This window comes from Bos taurus, chromosome 8 (assembly GCF_002263795.3).
Source record: "Bos taurus isolate L1 Dominette 01449 registration number 42190680 breed Hereford chromosome 8, ARS-UCD2.0, whole genome shotgun sequence".
Taxonomy (NCBI): domain Eukaryota; kingdom Metazoa; phylum Chordata; class Mammalia; order Artiodactyla; family Bovidae; genus Bos; species Bos taurus.
In genome coordinates, this window is record NC_037335.1 from 102603887 (window position 1) to 102629946 (window position 26060).

A 26060-nucleotide genomic window follows, 5' to 3' on the forward strand; every position below is an offset into this window, starting at 1 on the left:
GGAAGATCAGTCTGTATCCCCTGCAGAGGGTTCAATTTAGCCTTAAATTCCTTTATCAAATCCTAAGGAAAAAAGCTCCAAGATAGCTCAGGTATTATTAGCAGTAGTTCCTTCTAGGGATGGATTTTTCATCCAGGTGCTTATCTGCACATTCTATTTCCTTCAGTTAAGATGCATTACTTTTTTCAATACTACTTAAACATTTTTTTTTTCAAATTAAGAAAGCTTGGATATAACGACTTTGGGGAAATCAGCCTAACACAGATGGGCCTTGGTATGCAATTTAGAAAATATTAATCATATTGACCGCAAGTCCAACTGCTTAAGTTCCAGTCATATTGCTACCAAAATAATAACTGTGAGCCCTGGGCAAGATCCTTAACCTCCATAAAAATGGGGATCATAGTAGCACTTTGCTTGTACTATTAGCAGGCGCTTAGCAATTGCAACCACCGTCTGCACTTAAGATACTGTTTTGTGTTTTAACTCATTTAATCCTCAGCACAAGTCGGTGAGGTAGTTACCCACATAACCCCCATTTTACAAGTGAGACCCTGGAAGGTCCTCAGCCAATAAACAGCTAAATGGGATTTGAGCTCAGACAGCCTGACACCAGAATCTAGTTTTAAGCTGCTGCTGCTGCTGCTAAGTCGCTTCAGTCGTGTCTGACTCTGTGCGACCCCATAGATAGCAGCCCGCCAGGCTCCCCCGTCCCTGGGATTCTCCAGGCAAGAACACTGGAGTGGGTTGCCATTTCCTTCTCCAATGCAATGAAAGTGAAAAGGGAAAGTGAAGTTGCTCAGTCGTGTCCGACTCCTAGTGACCCCATAGACTGCAGGGCACCAGGCTCCTCCATCCATGGGATTTTCCAGGCAAGAGTACTGGAGTGGGGTGCCATTGCCTTCTCCCAGCTTTAAGCTACTTGGTTAAAAGTAGCTTAAAAGTATCTTGCCTGTCAAAAAGAGTTGTTGGGGTATTACATGATGGGATGCTAAAGCGCTCAGCAAAACTCTGGCACTTAGTAAGTGCTCAATTAACAGTACTCAACTTCCTACAGTCACGTTAATGTGTTTTATTTTATTACAAAACAAACACGCGATAAAACACGATTCAGTAAAACATCAAGAAGACTGTTAAAGCGGGCGGGATCTGGCCCGGGTTGGGGCGGGGTGTGGGGCGGGCGCCCACCCGGCAACTGGAGCCGGGTGGGAGGAAGCGGCGCCGCCTGGGCGCGCCGGGCGGGCCGGGCGCTCTGCGGGGCCCCGGGGGCGGAGCCAGGGAAGCCCCGCCCAGCCGTCACCTGCGACAGGTGGAGCGGTCGGCGCCCGGCGCTCGGCCATGTCCGCGGAGGGCGCTGGGCAGGGGCCGGGGCCGGAGCCGGGGTCCGAGCCAGGGCCGATCTGCCCCGAACACGGCCAGGCTCTCAACTGGTTCTGCTGTTCCGAGCGACGGCTCGTGTGCGCCGCCTGCACGGGGCTGGGCGGCCGCTGCCGGGGGCACCGCATCCGCCGGGCCGAGAAGCGCGCGGAAGAGCTGCGGGTGAGCGGGCGTGGGCGCCGGCAGGCGGCGGGCTCCGGAAGAAGGGGGCGCCGTGTGGGGGGAGGCGCTGAGCCCCGGCAGGCGCCCGGCAGCGGGTCGGGGAGTCGTGGCTCCGCGAGAGGCACCGGCTGTAGAGCGAGGCGGTTGAGGGTGTGGCTTCTGGAGTCCAGCTGACCCGAGTTCGAGTCCCACCTCCATCAGGTCCTCCCTGTGAGTCTCGTAATCTCTGAGCCCCAGTGTCCTCATTTATAGTTTGGAGGCATTTATTAAACGTGTTGCTCGGTGGGGCTGCCTTTGGGCAGTGAAGGGCTCCGCTGCTCTAGGTGCCCGGGACAAAGCGTTCCCCGGCCACCGCCCCTTTGGAAACTTGATAAAACTCGGTCTCTCCTTGTTTCCTAGCCCCTCGACTTAAAGCTCCTCCCCTCATCCTCCCTTCAGCCTTCCTGGTGAGGTGACTTCTCTTCCCTTTCAGGATTGGTCTGGACTGTACTTGAAGCCGGTTTCACTTAGGTAAACGGAGGGGGCGGGGAGGATGTCAGGAGGTTCCTACTGGAACCCTTCACTTAGGCTTTCTTTCTCCTCACCTCCGCCTCCAGCTTGGCTTCCTGCCACCAACCTCCCCTGAGCTGCTGAGATTGGAGAGTCAAGTCACCATGGGGCTTCCTATCTCCTTCCACCCCACCTTTGGTCCCTGGGGGTTTCTTTGCAATTTGATTAACCTGCTGGATTCTCCCAACCTCTCCCTGGAGGTCTGCGCAGCTGTGACGCCTGAGGACTCAGACTGGACTGTTACACACACAACCGACAGGGTGCTGGGGAGAGGGATTCAGTTATCCAACAGCACTTGAAAAGCTCCTGGTGGGTAACAAGTAGGACCACCAAGTTGGTGATGATGAAAATAAGCTTGGATAATGTGGTATAGTGAACTGGCACGATGGATAGAAACTTTGCAAGTTCCAAAGCGCTTAAATAGCCATCATCTCATCCCATCCAGACCTTTGAAGGTTTGGTCCTACCTATCTTTAATAGATGAGGGAGCTAGCTGAAGCCCAGAACAGGGGAATAACTTTCTCAGGGTTCCAAATGTTCAGGGGCTGGACCAGAGGAGTCATTGACTAGGCCAGAGAAAAACCACCTCTTTGCGTCAGTGGTTGGAGGGAGGAAGTGATGCTAATGGGAGTGAGAACTTAATAAGACCTTTTTTTAAAAAGTTGCCATCAGGGCTGAATCTGAGTGGTAGAAGGGGTTGAAGCCTGGACCAGGGGAGCAAGCCTGCTATTTGCTTTGGAATGGACTCTGCGCGGGGCAGGGGGCTTTCCCTGAGCCCTCCAGAGGCCCCTAGCATATTCATCTTATTTGCCTGGAGGGCATGTGTCTTGCCTTCTCTCCTTCCAATTTTTAAAAAAAAAAATATTTTTAACTGTGCTGGGTCTTTGTTGCTGCCCAGGTTTTTCTCTGTTGGTGGCAAGTGGGGGCTATTCTCTAGTTGCAGTGTGTGGGCCTCTCACGGCAGTGGCCGCCTCTGTTGCAAAGCACAGGCTTCAGGGCACATGGGCTCAGTTGTTGTGGCTTCTGGGCTCCAGAGCACAGCCTCAGTGGCTGTGGCACACAGGCTTAGCTGCTCCGAGGCATGCAGGATCCTCTCGGACCAGGGATCAAACCGGAGTCTCTTGCACGGGCAGGCAGATTCTTCACCACTGAGCCACAGGGGAAGCCCCTGCCTCCAATTTTGAGTAAACTGTGGGTTCTTTGCAGACTTTCCTGTCCCACTGGCCAATCAAAGAAATTTTGCCCCAGGGCAAGATTGTTACTAAACTGGACAAAAACAAGGCCAGCTCAGCAACCTCTCTGTTACCTTCTGGATACCTGCCCTGTAGCTTTTCAGAAGCTAGTCTCACTTCCCTCAGTCCTGTGGTGTGTGGTGGCCACAGCTTTCTTCCAGTCAAGTCATTTCTTTAACTTGGTGTTTGGGCCAGTGAAGTGTAAGACTGAGTCCTGGTTGTGGAGGGAAGGATTTACAAGAACTGCCTGGAAGAGACAGTTGAGTCGCCCTTGGCAGATGGAACTGGGGCAAAGCTCTTAGGGGAAATGGTGGCAGAGCTGCTGCTTGGAAGTGCTCCAGCTGTTACCTGGAGAGGTGGAGTGGCAAAGCTGGGACCTGGCTGTCTCCATGGGCAAGTCACTTCTCTGTGGGCCTCCGTGTCTTCATTTCTAAAAACTCTCTCCTGGTCTCAGGGCCAATGCTCACAGCTTTGGGAGCAGTGAACTGCTGAAACTCTTGTGGCCAAAGAAGTGGGTGTTCATTCATTCAACAAATACTGAATATTTATTCAGGGCCTTCTATGTATAGAAACTCTCTTCTAGGTAGTAGGACACAGAGAACAAGTTAAAGTCATGATGCTTATGTTCCTGTAGGGGATGACAGCTACTAAAGAAGTAAACAGACTCATGATATACAATCAGGGAGTGATAAGTGCAAGGGAGAAAAAAAAGTAATGATATGAGGTGTGCGATGGTCAGGGAAGGCTTAAGTCTCCTTGGAGTCGAGGAACAAGACATAAATGGGAGACAGAAGGAGCAACAGGTGCAAAGGCACTGAGGTCGGGACAGGTTTAGTGTATTTATGGAACAGTAAGAAGGCCGGAGTAGGAGAAGAAATGGCAACCCACTCCAGTACTCTTGCCTTGAAAATCCCATGGACAGAGGAGCTTGGTGCAGGCTACTATTCACGGGGTCGCAAAGAGTCAGGCACGACTGAGTGACTTCACTTCACTTCACTTTAAGAAGGCCGGACTAGTAGGAGGACATTGGACAGAAAGGCAGAGTCCCACCAGGTAGGGCCTTGTTGGTTACAGTCTCACTGTGGGTGCATTGGAAAGCCATGAGAGGGTTTTGAGCTGGGATGTGACTTGATCTGATTTCCTTACCAAAGGTGGCAATGGCTAACGAGGAAGCTGGGAAGGTGGTCAAGAATAAAGGCCCTGTTAGGAGACTCTATCAGCAGTTCCTGTGGGAGATCATGGTGATCTGGGTTGAACAGCAGAAGTAAAGGTGACCATAAGTGGCCAGAAGAGAGAGAGAGAGACCTCAGAGAAGAGGCTGGTAGGACTCACTGATGGATTAGATGTGGGGTTGGAGAGTAACTCCTGGAGTTTTGGTCTGGGTAGCGAGATTGATGCTTGGAAGTACTGTTAATGAATGGGGATTCCTTGGGGAAGAGCAGCTTAGGAAGCCATGTTTTTGTGCTCAGTTGCAGGTGTGGACAGTTAGGGGGCTGGATATGAAGGAAGAGTGAGTGTATGTAAGAAAGTGCTTATGATGGGCCATGGGATTTGAGGATCAAGAGGGAAGCAAGGCCACAAAAAGGGATGATGGACAGTGAAAAGTGCTAAGAGTAATGTACTGGTGACTCCATCTAAGCTGAAGGATTGTTGGAGATTCTAGAGTGTGTGATCTAGGATGGAAAGTGGTGGGGAGGATGTGGGATCCTTGAAGATTTTGGAAGTGGCATAGTTTTCAATAATGATGAGTTCCGAGATATGACCATGGGAGTAGGTGGCTGAGGTGGGGTAAAAGGGAAAAAAAAAATCACTGGAACGGAGAGAATGGACCAACTGTGGATCCAAATACCATGGATGTCATCTGTGTTGCAGAACAAGATTGTGGACCAGTGTGAGAGGCTGCAGTTACAGAGTGCTACCATCACCAAATATGTGGCTGACGTCCTGCCAGGGAAGAACCAGAGAGCAGTGGTAGGTAATTTTTCCCCTTCCCCCTCCTCTGGCCCGCCTCCTAGGATAAGCTCTCAGCCTTAGGGGCTTGAACCAGTCTAGAGTTCCTTCCCAACCTCCCAGACCCATTGTGCTACTGACAAAGCTGGATGCTCAGGAAGGATGGTTTCCTCTTTCTTGGTTTTACATCTGGGCAGAGTGGGTTGTTCCTAGAATGCATTTGATGCAAAGACTGATTTAAAAATAACTTTCTTCAGGTAAAAGATCAGATGAGTCTTCTATCATTTTAATTATTTTGTGCTCAGCCCCAGTATTATAAAATAACCAATGGCTTTTACATTGCACATTCTTTATGACAGTCTTAGGCAGTAGGTGGTAGTAACATCCCTGTTTACAGACGGAGAAATGGGTCCCGCAGAGGTTAGCTGACTCACAGAGTCAGTTCTGTGAGCTGGATGTCTGACTCCCAGGTGATCCCTCTGCAGCACCTCACTAGTGCGTGCGTGCCAAGTCGTGTCCAACTCTATGGACTGTAGCCCACCATGGTTCCTTTATCCACAAGACTCTCCAGGAAAGCATACTGGAGTGGATTGCCATGCCCCCCTCCAAGGGATCTTTCTGACCCGGGGATCAAACCTGTGTCTCTTGCATGTCCTGCACTGGCAGGCAAGTCCTTTACCTCTAGTGCCGCCTGGGAGGCCCACAGCGCCTCACTGCCCACCCTTTATTCAGTGGACGCATTGCTGCTGCTGCCTCTTAGTCTCAAGTGTGCCCTTCAAGGGCAGGGGCTATGAGTTTCTTCCTGCACACCCCTGCCCTCCTTCCCCAAAAGTACATGGAGCAGACATGGCACTATTTTAGTCAAAAAATAAATGATTTTGATCGCAAGGAATAGAGTCTAGTTGAACTACTGATAGCATAAGCAAAACAGAATTTCTTGGATTTTAGATACACGAGTCTTTCAGAACCTAAAGGGGATGAGAAGCAGGAACAAACAAGCCGCTAGAAGTCCAGGCAGCTGTTCTCTGTCCATCTCTGCTTCTCTTTGCATGATGTTTTCTCTTTTTCTTCATCCTTCTCCTTTTCCTGTCTTAACTGCACTGGCTAGGACCTCAGCGCAGTGTCAAATAGAAGCTTTCGTAGCAGGTGCTGATTTTGAAGGGAATACTTACAACATTTTTGCCATTTATTTGATTATTTAACAAACCTGTGTAAGCACCTGCCACACACCAAGCACAATCGGTCTATGTGCTAGAGGTTCCACAGTGAATAAAACATGGGAAAATTCTTGTTTTCGTGAAGCCTGCATTCTAGTCAGGGGAGGGTGTGTGTGTGTGTGTGTGTGTGTGCATATTTAGTCATGTCTGACTCTTTGTGACCCTGTGGACTGTAGCCTGCTAGGTTCCTTTGTCTGTGGTATTTTCTAGGCAAGAATACTGGAATGGGTTGCTACTACCTACTCCAGAGGATCTTCCCCACCCAGGGACTGAACCCCTGCACTGGAAGGCAGGTTCTTTACCAGCTGAGCCACCAGTGGAGAGGGCTAATAACAAATAAAATATATGCTGTGTCAAAAGGTGATAACCTCTATGGAGAAATAGAACGCAGGCAGGGGGTGGGTCATGTTGAGGATGGGGTTGTGATCAGGAATCGCCTAATTAAGGAGATTGATATTTGTACAAAATTTCCAAGAGGTGAGGGAATGCACTGTATATCCTGGGGAAGAGTGTTCCCAAAAGAGAAAAGGCAAGTGCAAAAACCCTGAGATGGGAGCGTGCCTGACATGTTGGAGCAGAGTAAACAAGAAGACAAAGGAGATGAAGTCAGAGAGCAGTGCATGGAGCTAGGTAGAATCCTCACGGGTCACACAGAGACTTTGCTTTTTATCTGGGGAAGGCAGGAAGTTATCAGAAGTAAGATGATATGACTTAAGATTTAAAAGGAGTGGCTGCTGTGTTGAGAAGTGACCATAGGCAGCAAAAGTAAAAACAGGGAGACTGGTGAGGAAGTGTTGCATTAATCCAGGTGAGAGTTGAGAGGGGTTTGGACCTGAGTGAGTGTGGTAGGAATGGTGAAACGCAGCATATATTAATATATACTTTCTGAGGGAAGAAAGAGCAGGATTTGCAGATGGATTGGATGTAGGCTTTGTGAGAGAAAGGGAGGAGGGATCAGGTTGACTTTTTTTTTTGATGTGAGAAACTGGAGGGATGGAGCAGCCGTTTACCAAGGTGGGGAAGGATTGCGTGCAGAGTGATGGTTGGAGGAGACTAGAGTTCAGTTTTGTACATGTTAGGTTGGAGATGACTATTAGGCATTCAAGTTAAGATGTTGAGTAGATGGCTGGGTACACAAGTTAGGAGAGGGCTGGGCCAGAGACGTAAATGTATTAGTGTATAAGTGAGGGTGGGGCTTCCTGTGTAGCTCAGTTGGTAAAGAATCTGCCTGCAATGCTGGAGACCTGGGTTTGATTCCTGGGTCGGGAAGATCCCCTGGAGAAGGAAATGGCAACCCACTCCAGTATTCTTGCCTGGAGAATCCCATGGACGGAGGAGCCTGGCGGGCTGCAGTCCATCGGGTCGCCAAGAGTCGGACACGACTTAGTGCACTGTCTTTTTTTTTTTTTTTTCAAATAAGTGAGAGTATAAAGTGAAAGTCATAGGAAATGATGAGATCACTAAGTGAGTAGAATACAGATAGAAAAGAGCAGGGGTCCAAGGACTGAGCTCTAGAGCACTCTGACATCTAACCATTGAGTAGACGTCTGAGCCACCAGGGAAGCCCAATTGAGTAGATAGGAACAAGCAAAGTAGACCAAGAAGAAAGCAATCGGTAAATAGGAATAAAACAGTTAATAAGAGTGTTGTGCCGCACAATAGGTTTCAAGGAGGTGGGTTCAGATTTTGCAGAGAGATCAAGTCAGGGGAGACATGAGAATGGACTCTTCAGTAACATGCTCCTCGGAGATCCTGACAAGAGGAGTTTGGTAGAGTATTGTGGTAAAAGTGTGATCAGAGTGAATTTCAGAGAGAGTAGAAAAAGAGCAATTTGAGATAGTTGGCACAGATGACTCTTGAGGAATTTTGCTGTAGAAGGAAGCTGAAAAATGGGATGATAGTGGAGAGAGATATGCCATCAAGAGATAGTGGAGGGGGATGTCCATCAAGAGATGGATATGCTATCAACAAGCAAGCAAATGTTTGTTGCTTGGTTTTTAAGATGCGGGAAATGACTCTGTGTGTGTATGCTGATGGGAATTGCCCAGTAGAGAGGGGAAAATTAATGATGCAGGAAAAGGGGACAGTTGGTTTAGCAGAGGGGGTGGGAGCTAGTAAATAAGTGGAAGTATTGGCCAGAGGTGAGAGCACAGGCAGTTTATCCACAGAAATAGGGAAGACAGAGTGTTTGAGCACAGGTGCAGGTAGATGGGTAGGTGATGTGCAGAGGTTGTTGAAGTTCTCTTCTGAAAGCTTCTGATTGCTTCTCTTTTCCCTTCTGATTACATCTATTTTCCATTATTATTTCCTCTTTATGATTTTTTCCTTCTGATTTTTTTTTGGGATTTACTCTGTAGTTTGTTAACTTCCCGAGTTGAACACAGCCTATTGATTTTAGTCTTTTTTCATTTTCAAAGTGAGCATTTAAGCTATATATTTCCTTCTAGGTATTGATAGAGGGATATCCCACAATTTTGATGTAGTATTTTCAGTTTCACTCAGTTATAAGTATTTTTAAATCTTTACTATGACTTTTTCCTTGTGCTATGAGTTATCAGATTTTTAATTATTTTATTATTAATTATTTGTACTTTAAAATTTTCAAATATATGTTTTTACCTTTTACATTAGTATCAGTATCTTAGTTCCCAGACTAGGGATCAAATTTGTGCCCCCTGCATTGGCATCTCAGAGCCTTAACCACCAGACCTCCAGGGAAGTCCATAATTAAGCTTATTAATAAGTTCAGATCTTCTCTATATTTACTATTTTTTTGATTGCCAGATTTTTTGATTACTGGCAAAGGGCATTTACATTTTCACACTATGCTGTGAATTTGCCTATTTTTCCTTATAATTTTGTCAATTCTTTCTATATTCTTGGTACTATTTATTAAGTGTATATATTTAAATTTGTTATATATTCCTGGTAAAACATCCCTTTTGTCACTTTTCAGTGACAGTACTCTTGCCTGGAAAATCCCATGGACAGAGGAGCCTGGTAGGCTGCAGTCCATGGGGTCGCTAACAGTCAGACATGACTGAGCGACTTCACTTTCACTTTCCACTTTCATGCATTGGAGAAGGAAATGGCAACCCACTCCAGTGTTCTTGCCTGGAGAATCCCAGGGACAGGGGAGCCTGGTGGGCTGCCGTCTCTGGGGTTGCACAGAGTCAGACACCACTGAAGTGACTTAGCAGCAGTAGCAGTGACATTTTATGAACAGGAATCCTTTTTGCCTTCAAGACTGTTTTGTCTTTTACTCATTACTAGACCAACAAGTGTTTTCTGGATATATCAGTTTCTTTTCTTTTACTTCCAACTTCTTATGTTGTTTCAGGTGTGTTTTAGAAACTGGATTTTGTTTCCTTTTTTAAAAAGTCCAGGGCTTCCCTGGAGAAGGCAATGGCACCCTACTCCAGTACTCTTGCCTGGAAAGTCCCATGGATGGAGGCGCCTGGTAGGCTGCAGCCCATGGGGTTGCTAAGTTGGACACGACTGAGTGACTTCACTTTCACTTTTCGCTTTCATACTTTGGAGAAGGAAATGGCAACCCACTCCACTGTTCTTGCCTGGAGAATCCCAGGGACGGGGAAGTCTGGTGGGCTGCCGTCTATGGGGTCACACAGAGTCGGAAACAGCTGACACGACTTAGCAACAACAACAAGGGCTTCCCTGGTGGCTCAGTGGTAAAGAATTCTGCCTGTCCATGCAGGAGACACAGGTTTGATCCCTGATCTGGGGAGATCCCACATGCCATGGGGCAATTAATCACCTGTGCTACACCTATTGAGCCTGTGCTCTAGAGCCCAGGAACTGCAACTATTGAGGCCATGCACCACAGTTACTGAAGCCTGCGCCCCTAGAGCCCCTGCTCTGCAATGAAAGAAGCCCCGGCAATGAGAAGCCTGAACTGCACAGTGAGCCCTGCCGGCAGCAGTTAGAGAAAAGCCCGCACAGCAACAAAGATGCAGCACAGTCATAAATAAATAAATAACATTTTAAAGAAAGGTTAAAAAAATACTTATAAAAAAAGTCCAAGCTGATAATCCCTGCCTTTTAACTAGCCAAGTTTAATCAATCTTAGATTTATGGCTGTCATTTTATGTTTTCTGTGTATGCTTAGTCATGCCTGACTCTTTGTGACTCGATGGACTGTAGCCTGCCAGGTTCCTCTGTCCATGGAATTACCCAGGCAAGAATTCTGGAGGTGGTTTCCATTTCCTACTCTGGGGATCTTCCTGACCCAGGGATCGAACCCACGTCTTTTGCATCTCCTGCATTGGCAGGTGGAGTCTTTACCACTAGCCACCTGGGAAGCCTGTTTTCTATGTAGTCCACTTTTATAATTTTTTAAAATTAATTTTTACTGGAGTATAGTTGATTTACAATGTTGTGTTAGTTTCTGCTATACAGCTAAGTGAATCAGTTGTACATATACACAAATCCACTTTTTAGATTCCATTGTCATACAGGTCATTACAGAGGACTGAGCAGAGTTCTCTGTGCTGTATAGTAGGTTCTGATAGTTATCTGCTGTGTATACAGTAGTGTGTCTATGTCAATGCCAACCTCCCAGTTTATCCTTCCCCTGCTGCAGTCCACTTTTTCTGTGCTTTTTTTCCTTCCTTTCCTCCCTTCTTTTGAGTTAATCAACCCCTCCTCCCTTCTTTTTCCCTGTCCTAGCTTGAAAGTTGTATATTCTATTTATGGTCTCTTTTTGGTCCCCTTAAGAATTTTTTAATTAATTAGAAAAATAATTTTTTTTTTTACTATGCTGGGACTTCATTGCTGCATACAAGTTTTCTCTAGTTGCTGTGTGCAGGGTTCATTTTAAAGCACATCTTTTAATAATTCCCTCATCTGTAGAAAGTTTTCCCTTTATTTTAAAATCAGAGAGGTCTTTATTGCACTTCTGTTTTTGTATGATGGTTTACATGAGTGTACAAATCTAAAGTAAATCACAAGCCCCTTTCAGAGCAGCCAGCTGAGGCCCCAGCTCGTGATTACACTGGTCTTCCCTTTCCTTTCTACTTTTGGACTCCAAGGGACTCCCTTTTCTAAGCTGCCAGAAGTAGCTTCACTTTAAAAGGACGCTTTGCTCTATTTTTCCAGCATTTCTGTGTTTTGGTCTGTGTGTGCGTTAGTCACCCAGTCATGTCTGACTCTTTGCGACCCTGTGGACTGTAGCCCACCAGGCTCCTCTGTCCATGGGATTCTCCAGTCTAGATTGAATACTGGAGCGGGTGGCCATGCCCTCCTCCAGGGATCTTCCCAAGCCAGGGACCAATCCCAGGTTTCCCACATTGCAGGTTCTTTACCGTCTGAGCCACCAGGGAAGCCCGTGTTTTGGTCTAGGAGGGATTTTAGTTTCTTCAGGCATATCTTTGGAAAGCAAAATTTTTTTTTCCCTGGGAATGACTTAAGAAGCATGTTGAAATTGACTGCAGCCTTCTTGTCAGGGAGTATCTAATGCATCTTGGGTCTGTTCTTGATCCTGTTCATACAGTACAAACGGGACTGCAGAGACCCACCCGTGGGAAAGGTATTGAGGTGGGCTAGAGAGAGGAGCAAGAGCTAATGATACCAAATACGTATGTGCCAGGCTTTGTTCTTCTTATATATATTGACTCACTTGACCCTCAAAGTAGCCTTATGAGGTTGGTACTATTAGTATCTTCATTTGATAGATTAGAAAATTGAGGCCCAGGGAAGATAAGGATCAACGTTCCATAGTTAGTAAATAGAACAGCTAATATTTAAACCTAGGCGCTGTCTCTACAGCCTAATTTCCTAACCACTGTGTTATGTTGCCTCCAAAGAACACTGGACTTGGAATCTGAACCCCTGGGTTCACTCAGCCATTCACTCAGGCCGTCTCTCTTCTCCTTGGGGCACATTGTGGGTCTCAGTTTCTTCTGAGAAACAGGCCTAACTGTCCCCTCATTGTACAAGGCAGGTCTTTAGGGGCAGGAAACAAGGAGAGCCACTGACGAGCCCCAACTTTCTGGCATGAGGGAAATAGTTTAACCCTCAGTTGTCTGGCAAGAGAGCAGGAGCTTCAGACAACAGTGCCATGGGGACGATGGGTCATCAGACGGCACTGATGGAGGGGAAGAGTGCTGGGCTGAGAGTCAGGAGAACTGGGCTCTAGACCCTGGTTTGCCACTGACTGGCATGTGAGCACCACCAAGAGATTTTTGGCTTAAGTTGGAAGAACTTTTCCTGTCAATCGTTCAGTAAATATTTGAGCACCTGCTCCTTGCCAGACACTGTGCTAGTTGCTAGGGGACACATGCTAAATGCATTGACTTAGAATTTATTTCTGCCCTCTTGTGTGGCAGATTAAGAATTGTACCATGGAAGCAATTGGAATAGACAGATTTGGGAAGTAATGAGCTTTTTGTCCTTAGACATGGTCCAAATAGATGGTTCCCTCATAGCTCAATTGATAAAAAATCTGCCTGCAGTGCAGGAGACCTGGGTTTGATTCCTGGGTCGGAAAGACCCCCTGGAGAAGGAAATGGCAACCCACTCCAGTATTCTTACCTGGAGAATCCCATGGACAAAGGAGCCTAGGAATCCATGGCTTTGCAAGAGTTGGACATGACTTAGCGACTAAACCACCACCATGGTCCAAATAAGAACTGGACTACTGTTTGTGTGCGTTCTGTTGATGATAGACTTTTTAGGCCTTTCTGCTCTGCATTTCTATGATTCTCTGACCTGGTCTCTTGAACTTGGGGATCCTAACTGTGAAATAAGCAAGTAATTTCAGCTGGATCTTTGAGTCCTGCCCAGCACTTACATTCTGTCATCTTAGCTCCATGAGTTGTGGCCTGGATGTCTGGATCTCAGCATTCTTTTCCCTGAACCACATTTGGGAAAATCTTAGGGCTTGGGTGTTTTAAAGCACTATTACTACCCTTACTGTACCCATGTCAGACATGGCTAATCAATCTTAGCACTTCTTCTGGCTGAGCTCCAACCCTCCTAATCTTGCCTGGGGCTATGCCAGGACCCAACTGCTTGTTTAATTCTGGGTCAGAGCATGGCCAGCGCAGCTCGGGAACTGGTCATCCAGCGGCTGGGTCTGGTGAGGAGTTTGTGCGAGAGCGAGGAGCAGAGGTTGCTGGAACAGGTGCATGGCGAAGAGGAGCGGGCCCACCAGAGTATCCTGACGCAGCGAGTACACTGGGCCGAGGCGCTGCAGAAGCTGGACACCATCCGCGGCAGCCTGGTGGACATGCTCACTCATCTGGATGACCTCCAGTTGATTGTAAGTTAGGCGGGGGTGAGGACACCACAAGTTGACCAGATTCCGCCAAAGTCTGAAAATGAGAATGTTTTATTGGTATGAGGTGGGTGGAAAATGATAATTTGGAACCAGGATGAGACAGGGCAATATTACTAATGGGGATTTTTTTTTTTTTTTTCAACTGGTAACTGTTCTTTCAGTAGTGAGCAAATATTTACTAAGAGCCTAATGTATGCTAAGCATTGTGTTATCTATGCGTGTTGTTAGTTGCTCAGCTGTGTCTGATTCTATGCAACCCTATGGACTGTAGCCCACCAGGCTCCTTTGTCCATGGAACTCTCCAGGAAAGAATACAGGAGTTGGTTGCCATTTCCTTCTTCAGGGGATCTTCCTAACCCAGGGATCAAACCCGGGTCTCCTGCATTTCAGGCGGACTCTACCATCTGAGCCATCTGGAAAGCCCTAAGAGTGGAGGTACAGGATATGGCTGTCAGCAACTCACAGCCTTGTAGAAGAGGCGAATATATAAACTGATAATTAAGACATGGAGGGATATGTGCTATGGTAGGGGGCATTGCTGGGAGCTGGGGCCCCTGCAGTCCTGGCTTGAGGCGGGTGGTAGTCAGGGAAGCCTTCCTGAATGAAGCGACTTAAAGGCTGATGTCTCAAAGACAAGAGTCATAGCTTTGTAAAAGGAAGTGGGGAGAGGGAGAGAGTCCAGAAGCTTGCAGAGAGAACACTGCACTGACAAGAGGTCTGCTGCAAATACAGAGCTCATCCTCACTCCCACCACCCGGAAATCACAATCTAATATGTTTAAGGTGACGGTGTGACATCTCAGTAGATGCGCCACGAAGAGAAATGAGAATGTGGAAACATTGTTGTGTTCAAGTTGCCCCTCTCGTGCAGTCATGGTTTCTGTGGCTGTCCCAGATCGCGCGTTCATTTTGTCACACAGCTGTCACGTGCCGAGCACATTCTGTCCCAAACGCTGGGAGGGTCACAACAGAAAATTCAACGAGTCCCGTCCATTGAGCCGCTGGGCGATGAAATGCTGGGTAAATAGGTGATTGTCCGGAAGTGTAGTCTGAGGGAAACCTAGGGTGCCACGGGGCTCAGGGCACAGAGGGATTCACTTTGAGTGCGTGATGGGAGAGGTCTGTGAAGAAGGACCCATAAAACTTGTGCAGGGTCTTAAAGAAGGAGTGGATGTTTTTATTCTAGAATTTCTCTCCACGTGGAGCCCTCCATGCGAGTTAATCATAGTCAAGTCTTGACGACCTGCTGGGTTTCTGGTGCCAAGCCTGACTTTGTTTTCTTTTCTCGCAGCAGAAGGAGCAGGAGATTTTTGAGAGGTGAGTATGGGCCTGGCATTTGCTTGGGCAGTCGTGGGAGCCATGGCCCCTGACCTCTCCGAAGTCTGCCACGTCCATTGCTGTCCGGCCTCACTGCTCCTGGGGGGAAGCTCAGGGTGGGCAGCTGAGTGGCTTCCCTGAAGCCAGGCTTGGGGCTTGTCATGGGCTTTCTTAAACATTATCCTATTAAAAAAACAGTCACCCGGCTGGGAGGGTTTCACCACCTCCATCTACAGATGAGAATGCTGAGGCTCAAAGAGGGGAAGGGACTTGCCTAAGCCCCTGCGCTGGGGCTTGGACCCACAGCTGACACCTGACCCAGTTCTGTCTTCTCTACTTCATTCCCCTTTTCTCTAATGAAAGAATCTGAAATCTAAGTCTGCGTTACCAGGAAAATTCTATTTTAATTATGCAGTAATAAAAGAATTTCACCAGGCCCTACCTGAGTTCTGAAAAGTCTTGAAAGGTTCTGAGACCCAAGAGCCAGAGGAAGTGGCCAAGACGTGATAATTTTCCAGGCAAAGAAATTAAATTCTTACCCTGCGTGTGTGAGATTTCAGAGCTCACAGACACAATGTGTGCTTGGGGAGCACAGTCCATTCTTCTTTATTTTTATAAAGACAGCAGTATAGATATCAATAGCAACATATGTACATGGGAGAAAAAAATAATTTTCACCAGTAGAAAATGATTTAAAATGAAAAATGTCTCTATCACGTCTTCCCAATTCTGTTTCTGAATCATGATCAGCTTTAACAGTTACATGTGTGTCTTATAGGCTTTCCCGTGTTTAATCACAAAAGAGTGTGGGGGATTTTTCCCTTCTTAAAATTTTGTTTTGAAAGCACAGATGGGATCACCTTATATTTGTTTATAACTTATCAGGCTATCTATCCTGGTACATTTAGATTTACTTCACTTTTTGGGAAGTCTAAAGTATTCCGTGGTATAGATGTTCCTAAATTTAGCTTACTGTCTCCTTATGATCTTTTCCACACTTCTCCTAGTCTCTCTCTCTCTCTTTTTTTTTTCTTTCTTTAATTTATTTACTTGGCTGCGCCCGGTCTTAGTTGCAGCGAGATTTCCCAAATGTGGTTCAGGGAAAGAATGCTGAGATCCAGACATCCAGGCCACATCTCATGGAGCTAAGATGACAGAATGAAAGTGCTGGGAAGGACTCAAAGGTCCAGCTGGAATCCAGCAAACTCTTGGTTGTGGCATGTGGGATCTAGTTCCCTGACCAAGGATCGAACCTGGGCCCTCTGCATTGGGAGCTCGAAATCTTAACCACTGGACCACCAGGGAAGTCCCTCTCCTCATCTTTTTCTCTTTTTCTTCATCATCTTCCTCTAATACAGTCTGTCCTCAATATCAAGCTGATCTGATTTCTTAAAAAATTCTTTATTTTTGGTTTTAAAATATTTCATAGGTATAGAAAAGTTGCTAAAAGTAGTATAATAAACTTAGAAATACTAATTGATATCAGTTAGCCACATTTGCTCTCTGTTTCTTGTGTCTCTTTCTTCCTGTCTATCTAGTGTATATATACAGAAAAACTTGTTTTTTCTGACCTATTTGAGAGTAAGTTGCAGATAGCATGACTTTTTATTTATCACCTACTTCAACATGAATCTCCAAAAAACAGACATTCTCTTACATACCACAGTATAATTATTAAATTCAGGAAATCCCATGTCCACATAACGCTATTATCTAATATATATAGTCTGTATTCAAATGTTGCCAATTGTACTAAAAATGTTCTTAATAATTGTCTTTGGAATCCCATTACCCCCCATACCCAATCCATCTGATCTCTTAATCTGTAATTTTTCCTTCACCCTTTTCCCCCCTAAACACTTTTTCAGAGTCTAGGACAGTTTTATAGAATATCCCTCAATTTGAGTTTATCTAATGTTACCTCATGATTAGGTTCAGGTTGTACATTTCAAGCAAGAGTATCTCATACGTGATGTCCTGTCATACCAGGGGGCATTGATGTCATTTTGTCCCATTATCAGAGATGTTACCTTTTTTAATTTAAGTATAATTGACATCCAGCCTTATATTAGTTTGTTTAAATTGAAGTATAGTTGATGTATAATATATAAGTGTACAAAATACTGGCTCACAATTTTTAAAGGCTGTACTCCATTTGTAGTTATTATAAAATATTGGCTATAATATTTCCTATGTTGTACAATGTATGCTTGTTGCTTCTTTTATACATAATAGTTGGTACTTCCTAATCCCCTACCCCTATCTTCCCTCCTCCTTTCTCTCTATTCGTAACCACTAGTTCTGTACATCTGTGTTCTCTATTTCTCTCTGTTTCTTTTTTTGTTATAGCCATTAGTTTGTTGTATTTTTTTAGATTCCACATATAAGTGGTATACAGTATTTTTCTTTCTCTAGCTGACTTACTTCACTTGGCAGAATTCCCTCCAAATCCACTCATATTGTTGCAGATGGCAAAACTTCATTCTTTTTTACGCTGAGTAATACTGCGTTATATATATATACATCTTTATCCATTCATCTGTCGATGGACATTTAGGTATCTTATATTCTTGGCAGTTATATGTAATGCCACTGTGAACATTGGAGTGCATGTGTCTTTTTGAATTATGTTTGTGTGTGTGTGTGTGTGTATATATATGGGGCTTCCCTTATAGCTCAGCTGGTAAAGAATCTGCATGTAATGCAGGAGACCTGGGTTTGATCCTTGGGTTGGGAAGATCCCTTGGAGAAGAGAACGGCTACCCACTCCAGTATTCTGGCCTGGAGAAGCTTACATATCTTGGCAGTTATAAATAATGCCACTGTGAACATCGGGGTGCACGTGTCTTTTTGGGTGTGTGTGTGTATGTATAGACCCAGTAATACAGTTGCTGGGTCATATGGTAGTTCTGTTTTCAGTTGGGTTTTTTTTTTTTTTTTTTTGAGAAACCTCCATATTCCACAGTGACTGCAGCAGTTTACATTCCTACTACAGTATATGAGAATCTGTTTTCCCCACATCCTCACCATTTCTTATTTGTGTTCTTTTTGATGACAGTCATTCTGACAGCTGGGAGGTGATAGCTCACTGTGGTTCTGGCTAGCATTTCCCTGACGATTAGTGATGTTGAGCATTTTTTCAGGTGCCTGTTGGCTATCTGTATGTCCTCTTTGGAAAAATGTGTATTCAGGTCTTCTGCCCATTTTTGTTTTTGTTTATTCTCTGGGAGGACAGGGTTTGGCTGCACCATGTGGCTTGCAGGATCTTAGTTCCCCCACCAGGGATTGAATCCCAGTCCCCTGCAGTGGAAGTGTGGAATAACCACTGCACTTCCAGGGAGTTCCCTTTCTGCCCATTTTTTAATTGAGTTTTTGTTTTTTCAATGTTGAGTTGTATGAGTTTTTATATATTTGGCTATTAACCCCTTACTGGTCATATAATCTGCAAATATTTTCTCCCAATTAGGTTGTCCTTTCATTTTGTTGATAGTTTCCTTTGCTCTGCAAAAGCTTTTAAGTTTAATTAAGCCCCATTTGTTTTTTTGTTTTTACTTCCTTTGCTTTAGGAGACAGGTCCAAAAAAATATTGCTACATGGAACTTCTCTGAGAGACTCCATGCTTCCAGCACAGGGTTCTCAGGTTTGATCCCTTGTTGGGGAACTAATATCCCACATGCTGCACAATGTGGCCAAAAAACAGACAAAAAAATGCTATAATTTATGTCAAAGAGTGTTCTTATGTTTCCTTCTGGGTGTTTTTTGGTTTCTAGTCTTCCATTTAGGTCTTTAATCCATTTTGAACTTAGTATATGGTGTTAGAGAATGTTCTAGTTTCATTCTTTTACATGTAGCTGTCCAGTTTTCCCAGCACCGCTATTGAAGAGACTGTATTTTCTCCGTTGTATTTTCTTGCTTTCTTCATCGTAGATCGTTGTTGTTGTGCGTAGTTGCTCAGTCGTGTCCGACTCTTTGCGACACCATGGACTGTAGCCTGCCAGGCACCTCTGTCCATGGGGATTCTCCAGGCAAGAATAGTGGAGTGGGTTGCCATGCCCTCCTCCAGGGGATCTTCCCAACCCAGGGATCAAACCCAGGTCTCCTGCATTGCAGGCAGATTCTTTACCATCGGAGCCTCCAGGGAAGCCCAGGGCCTTGTAGGTCAAGATAAGGAAACAATTATTTTGACTGTTATTACTATTGTTGGGAATGTGAAAAACAGTAGAGTTTTAGCAAATCATCTGATCAACCCCTTAATCAAGGGGAAAGACTGAGCCAGAGAGGGATAGATATTTGCCTAAGGTCACAGCAAGTCAGCAACACTGCTAGGACTAGAACCCAAACCTCCAGATCCTCTGTTCAGTACTTCCTTCCACTGCTTAGATGTACTTGGATTTTTCAAGAATCTGATTTTGGTGAACCTCTACAGCTCAGGGCAAAGACAGGACAGAGCAGCCTGGTCCTACTTGTCTTAAAACCTACCAGAGCCCCAGATGATAATGCCCACCTGGGTGGAGAGCCAGTGACAGGTTCCTGACTCAGTGCACAGAAAACAATTTTCTCATCGTAGATTAGCTGACCATAAATGTGTGGGTTTATTTCTAGGCTTTCTATTCTGTTCCATTGATCCATGTGTCTGTCTCTGTCTTGATTATTGTAGCTTTGTAGTATAGTCTGAAGTCAGGGAGCATGAGTCCTCCAGCCTTGTTCTTTCTCATGATTGTTTGGCTATTTGAGGTCTTTTGTGTTTCCATACAAATTTTAAAGTTATTTGTCTAGTTCTGTGAAAAATGCCTTTGGTATTTTGATAGGGATTACACTGAATTTGTAGATTGCTTTGGGTAGTATGGTAATTTTAACAATATTAATTCCTCCAATCCAAGAACATGGTGTATCTTTCCAACTGTTGGTATCATCTTCAATTTCTCTCATCAATGTCTTATATTTTCTGTGTATAGGCCTTTTACCTCCTTATGTAGGTTTACTCTTAAGAATTTTATTCTTTTTATGTGATAGCAAATGGGACTATGTCCTTAATTTCTCTTTCTGATAGTTCATTGTCAAGTGTATAGAAATGTAACAGATTTCTGTATGTCAATTTTGTATCCTGTAACTTTACTAAATCTATTGATGAGCTCTGGTAGTTTTCTGGTGGCATCTTTAGGGTTTTCAATGTATAGTATCATGTCATCTGCAAACAGTGACAGTTTTACTTCTCCTTTCTCATTTGGAGTCCTTTACTGTTACTTTTTTCTCTTGTCTGATTGCTGTGTCTAGGACTTTGTTTATTCATTCACTTATTTAGTCTCAACATAGACTCATAGATTCTTATTTTATTCAGTGCATTGTAATCTATTACTTCTATTATTAATTTTGATCTTCAAACTGTCCCAGATTTGGCCAGTAGGAGCCCCTTCAAGCCAGATCCTGTGGTCCTTTCATCATTCTTAGAGCACTTTCTTGCTTTCCGGCACAAGAAGATATCCTAGGCACAGCTTCTTTTCCTGCCCCAGCCCTGGAATCAGCTATTTCTCCAGGGAGTCTTGGTTCCTTTTAGTGGTGAAGAGTATTTAAAAACCAAGATTTAGGCTTTAGGTGTGTTCCCTGCTACTGATGCATTGCTTCCAAGCCTTCTCAGTGGACAGCAGGCAGAGATGGGGAGTGTGTGTGCACATAACTTTTTTATTCCTGAGTTTGTATCACAACTTCTAATTCCAGTCAAACACCACAGGGTTTTTCCTATGCCTTTCCTTATTCTGTCTTTATGTAGTTCTTCTTTCACAGTGAGAACTGTGGCTCCCAGCAACAGCAATATATCTATTCATTTGTTCAGTCCTACAATACACGAACAGTTGTTTGAGTTGCAAAACCCATAGTATGGTAGACAAACCCACTAGGAGAGTTCAGGGTTTGTTTGTAGTGCTTTGTGCTTCTAGACTGAGGGTGTGTACTCTCAAAGTAGAGTTGGCCCTCCATTTCCATGGGCTCCCCACCTATAGATTCAACCAACCAAGGGTTTGAGTGTTTTTGAATCTGCAGATGGGGAACTGCAGATACAGAGAGCTGACTGCAAAGGATTTGAATGCCCCATGGATTTTAGTACCCCTGGGCGTCCTGGGACCAATCCCCCTAGGACTTGGAGGGTCGATTATACCGTTTTCAAAACCTGTTTGTCGGTCCCTAAGGTTGTTTCCACGTCTGTGGCTGAGCTCAGCCCTAGTCTGCCGTGACAGAAGGCCATACTGCACAGACCGGGTGTTCTGGTCCTGGCCCAGGCCCTGGTGCGTGCCAGCCCCATTTCATTCCCACTTCTTTGGGGTCACGAGTTTTCTCTTCCATGGCATGAGGCAGCTGGACCAGCCAATTCTCTAGACTCTAGTGTCTGTAACTGGCCTCAGATTTGCTCTGATGATGACTCAGCACTGCTGACACCACCTTCTCCTCTTTCCTCCTCATCTGGTGGCTGGGACTTCTCCAGAGCCAGCCTCAGTGCTTTGAGAAGATGGCAACAGAGCCTTTCTTGTCCCAACCACAAAGAGTCTTTGTAACTAGAGTCTGCTCTCAGCTTTCCTAGGGCTCTGTTCACCTCGCTCCTCTCAAGCCAGGACAATCGGTGCCAGTCTTAAAAAAAAAAAGAGCTGGCATCCATGAGGAGAAGTGCTCACCCTCTAGCCTCCTCCTCTGATTGTGGACAGAGCCATGAAATCTGGGGAGGAGAGCGTGTGTTCTCACTTCTTTGCTGCCTGAGCTCAAAGCTACCTTCAGGATTAGAGGCAGAGGGAAGGTTCTTTCTCAGAAGCCAGATCAGAGGTCTGCTAGGCCCTAAGGTGAATCCTCACTCTGAAGGGCCTCACAGCCCTTCAGACTTCACTTCAGGTCAAGGGTAAGACAATGGTGCCTGGACCCCAGTCTGGGTTTTTTTTGTTTCTGCAGAGTAGCAAGACTTAAATCCAGGTTCTTCTTTTTAGCTGAGTGCTTTCTCTGAATCTCGGTTCCTTCCTGTCCAATGAAGTAACAACTGCCTCCCAAGTTAGAGCAAAGATCCTGAGATTCTACATAGAGATAGCAAGCCTAGAGCTCGGCTGCTAAACACATGACAATACTCCCCTCCTAGGCATCTTGTGTTCCCAAATCTCTTCCAGCAAAACCCATTCCCTGCTGCGAGCTGAAAAGAGGTGGCTATTGGGAGCAAAGTGCTATGATTACTTTATGGTTGGGTGATAACCGATCATTTCTTCTTATGTGACTCCTGAGGGGTGTTTGATTTAAGAGCAGAGGAATGGCTGTACCTTCTGACCATACCAATAGGTTTTGCTGCAGTAGATTTTGAAGGAAAGCGAGATTTTTCTCTATGCACGCTGGTGGAGCAGAAAGACCGTGGTACAAGAGGCTTAGATCCTCCTTGTAGCTCTGGTCCTCCTCCCAGCTAACTCACAAGAGACACCGGTGACTTGCTTTCCCCACAGAACACATTGACACCAAGTATTCCCTTCCCTATAAACCATGTGCCTTGCTGGAATTAAGGCTCCAAGGCATAGAGGGAATGCCCACCTTCTCTTCTGGCTCCAGCCCCTTCTCTTTGGGGGCTCCTATGTGGGCCCTGGCCATTCTTGCTGTCACCCTCATGAGAAAAGGATTTTACTTCCGTCCCCCTCCTGTATTGATCCAGATGCGTTTCCAGAACCTCCCTAAATCTCTTTTTTTTTTCCTGCACAAGGACCGAGGAAGCAGAGGGCATTTTGGATCCCAAGGAGTCGGAAAAGTTAAACTTTAATGAGAAGTGCACTCGGAGTCCATTACTGACCCAACTCTGGGCAACAGCCATTCTCGGATCCCTCTCAGGTTAGGAACTGCTGGAGCCAGGCTCCTGTCTGGGTGGGCTTTGCTGCTACATCACACTGGGGACTGGTGTGTCTGGCATCGTAGGTTAAGCAACCAGTGATGCTGGATGCAGGCTTGTCAATGGAGCCTAAATTCTGGACAGGGTTGGGGCAGCTGGGCCAGGTCCTCTCCGTTTCCAGACCAGCCTGCTCTGTGGTTGGGTCTGGGATAAATCCTGTTCCCAGAAATCACGTCCTCCTCATGTTCTACCCTACTGCAATAGCTCAGTACTATTTCTTAGAAACCTAGTTTCTCTTTAAGGAGCCGCAGGAGTTACAGGTTTGGTCCCTGGGTCAGAAAGATCCCCTCGAGGAAGGCATGGCAACCCACTCCAGTATTCTTGCCTGGAGAATTCCATGGACAGAGAAGCCCGGTGAGCTACAGTCCGTAGGGTCGCAAAGAATCAGAACACAACTGAAGCAATTTGGCACATGCAATTGATGTGGCCAGTTGGAGAGCATCTGGAGCAAGAATTGAGCTTCCTGGATTAGTCTCACTCCCTTGACATTGACTCAGGCCAGTGGTGGGTCTGGCCTTATGCTGTATACTCGGGCCACAGAGGTGGACGTGACGTGGATTCCTGCCTCTTGGAATTCCCCCACTGGGAGGGTTCTCAAAGCAGGTCTCCCCCAAACTAAATGGAAGCTTCCACATTGCCTGTTGTAGTATTTTCACAGTTCACAGAAAGGCTAAGTTAATGGATTGAATTCTTCTCAATTCTAACCCTCCCTCCCTGCACATTCTCCTTAAAATGTTAGTACAAGCTACAGCTTCTAGATTCTGAAATCCAGTGGTGCCTGATTTGCCTGCAGTCCCATTTACTTAGTTGTTGGAAACTGCATATCTGATGCTTTCAAGCTTTCAGGAACCATGTCACTAGGACAAGTCTGATCTGGATACTGCGTATGCCCAACTAGGGTGCACTACAATCAGTGAATGAAAGTTGATCAGTTGTGTCTGACTCTTTGCAACCCCATGGACTTTTAGCCTGCCAGGCTCCTCTGTCCATGGAATTCTCCAGGCCAGAATACTAGAGTAGTGATTCCCTTCTCCAGGGGAATCTTCCCAACCCAGGTCTCCCGCATTGCAGGCAGATTCTTTACCATCTGAGCCACCAGGGAAGCCCAATCAGTGCCAATGCTAAATGTAGGAACAATATGCTGGGTCTTCATTTGGCCCCTGCCACTAACTTGGTATGTGACCTTGGGCAACTCGCTTCTCCTCTCTGGGCCTTATTTCTATCACTGTTAATGCTTGGTTATTTACAGGTATCATCTCATTTGATCCTCACATCCACCCTGTGTTAAGTCCTGTTCTGATCCCCACTTTTATAGATGAGAAATCTGAGGCTCAGAGAGAGTAAATGGCTTTACCTCCCAGTGAGTGGTGAGGAAGCCCTTTGCTACCTGGCAGGACCAGGTCAGGGCTGAGGGTGGGCCTTGGGCAACTCAGAGAATTCTTTCTGGCAGGCACAGAGGACGTGCGTATGGATGAGAGAACGGTCAGCCCCTTCTTGCAACTATCAGATGATCGGAGGACCCTGACCTTCAATGCCAAGAAGTCCAAGGCCTGTGCAGATGGCCCAGAGCGCTTTGACCACTGGCCCAATGCCCTGGCCGACACGTCTTTCCAGGCTGGGCTGCACGCCTGGATGGTAAACGTCCAGAACAGTTGTGCGTACAAGGTGGGCGTGGCCTTAGGCCAGCTGCCCCGCAAGGGTTCTGGCAGTGACTCTCGTCTGGGCTGCAATGCCTTCTCCTGGGTCTTCTCCCGCTATGGCCAGGACTTCCGTTTCTCACACGACGGGCAGCATGAGCCCCTGGCACTGCTGCGTTGCCCAGCTCAGCTGGGGGTGCTGCTGGACTTGCAGGCACAGGAGCTACTGTTCTACGAGCCTGCCTCGGGGACCGTGCTCCACATCCACCATGCGTCTTTCCCTGGGCCCCTCTTCCCGGTCTTTGCTGTGGCTGACCAGACCATTTCCATCGTCCACTGACCTGCAGCTACTGGGAGGCCAGGTGTCCCTCCCCACCACCCTTTCAGGCCACGTTTCTACCCAGTGTCTTCTTCCCAAATGCTGCCTGGGCCCCATGAGCAGCTTTAGTGGGGAATATGGGTCCAACCATTAAATGCTGGGTATCTGGGGGAATCCACTACTCCCTGAGGCTTGGTTTCCCAAATCTACCGTCCATCTGCTCCTCTGAGGGTGTCTCATTTGCCCCTTTAGCACTGGCATCCAGCATGGTGCCTGGTGCAGAGTGAGCATGTGATAAACGTGATCAGTGAGTGGACATATGGACTGATGGATGGATGGCTCGGTGGATGTATGGAGGGACAAGTGACCGGATGCATGTTGTAGGCTCTTCTGGAGAACTCCTACCCCCAGGAGACCCCGTCCTCTGGCAGAAAATCTTACGGCTGAAGCTCTTTCATTCCCTCTATTCGGTGCTTCTCCATCCTTTTCATGACATGACACAGAGAAAATATTTTTCTAGCACACAAGGACAACCTGGAAGGGATTTAGAACTCCTGCCAGGTTGCTGTTGGCCAGAGGACTCTGGCCTCTGTCCTCCCCCAGGTTTTACCTAGATACTCGGGAGACTCAGGGGATCCTGTCTCCAGGTAGCCTGCCTGCAACACACCCATCGGAAACACTGCCTGACTAGGCAGAGCTCCAGCCAGTGCCCACCTGTGGTCACAGGGACGAACTTCTTTCCCAACTGTAGCTGTACATGCCATCACCTAATGCCTTCTCTAATACAGTGAGACCAGGGTGAGGCCTTCAAACCAGAAAGAGCCAAGGGAATAAGAGGGCCAGCCTTAGAGAACATGTACATTATTAAAGACTTTAAAACACTGAAAAATTTATTCTGTCTTCTTTGTTGGTAATTGGCCAAATCCCCCAGGTGCCAGCTCATATCTAGTGTTGTGTTTGCTGGGAAATGAATGTCTTCACCCCCTATCCACGCTCCCAGATCCAAGCAGGAGCTCAGCACACACAGCTGAAAGGGCCTGGGACAGGGTTCTGGGCCCTGCATTGCTGAGACCATGGTCAAGTCCCTTCCTTCCTCTGAGGAGGTCA

General features: G+C 46.3%; 1 protein-coding gene across 4 annotated transcripts; it reads left to right on the top strand.

Annotated features, from left to right (window-relative positions):
* Positions 1–1291: 1291 nt before the first annotated feature.
* Positions 1292–25842, top strand: BSPRY (B-box and SPRY domain containing). 4 transcript variants are annotated; one of them, XM_024995593.2, is made up of 6 exons: positions 1292–1539; positions 5193–5291; positions 13506–13766; positions 15075–15100; positions 22815–22939; positions 24448–25835. In XM_024995593.2, exons 1-6 carry the CDS (start codon positions 1339–1341, stop codon positions 24972–24974), a joined length of 1239 nt encoding a protein of 412 aa, XP_024851361.1. In that variant the 5' UTR covers positions 1292–1338; the 3' UTR covers positions 24975–25835.
* Positions 25843–26060: the final 218 nt, after the last annotated feature.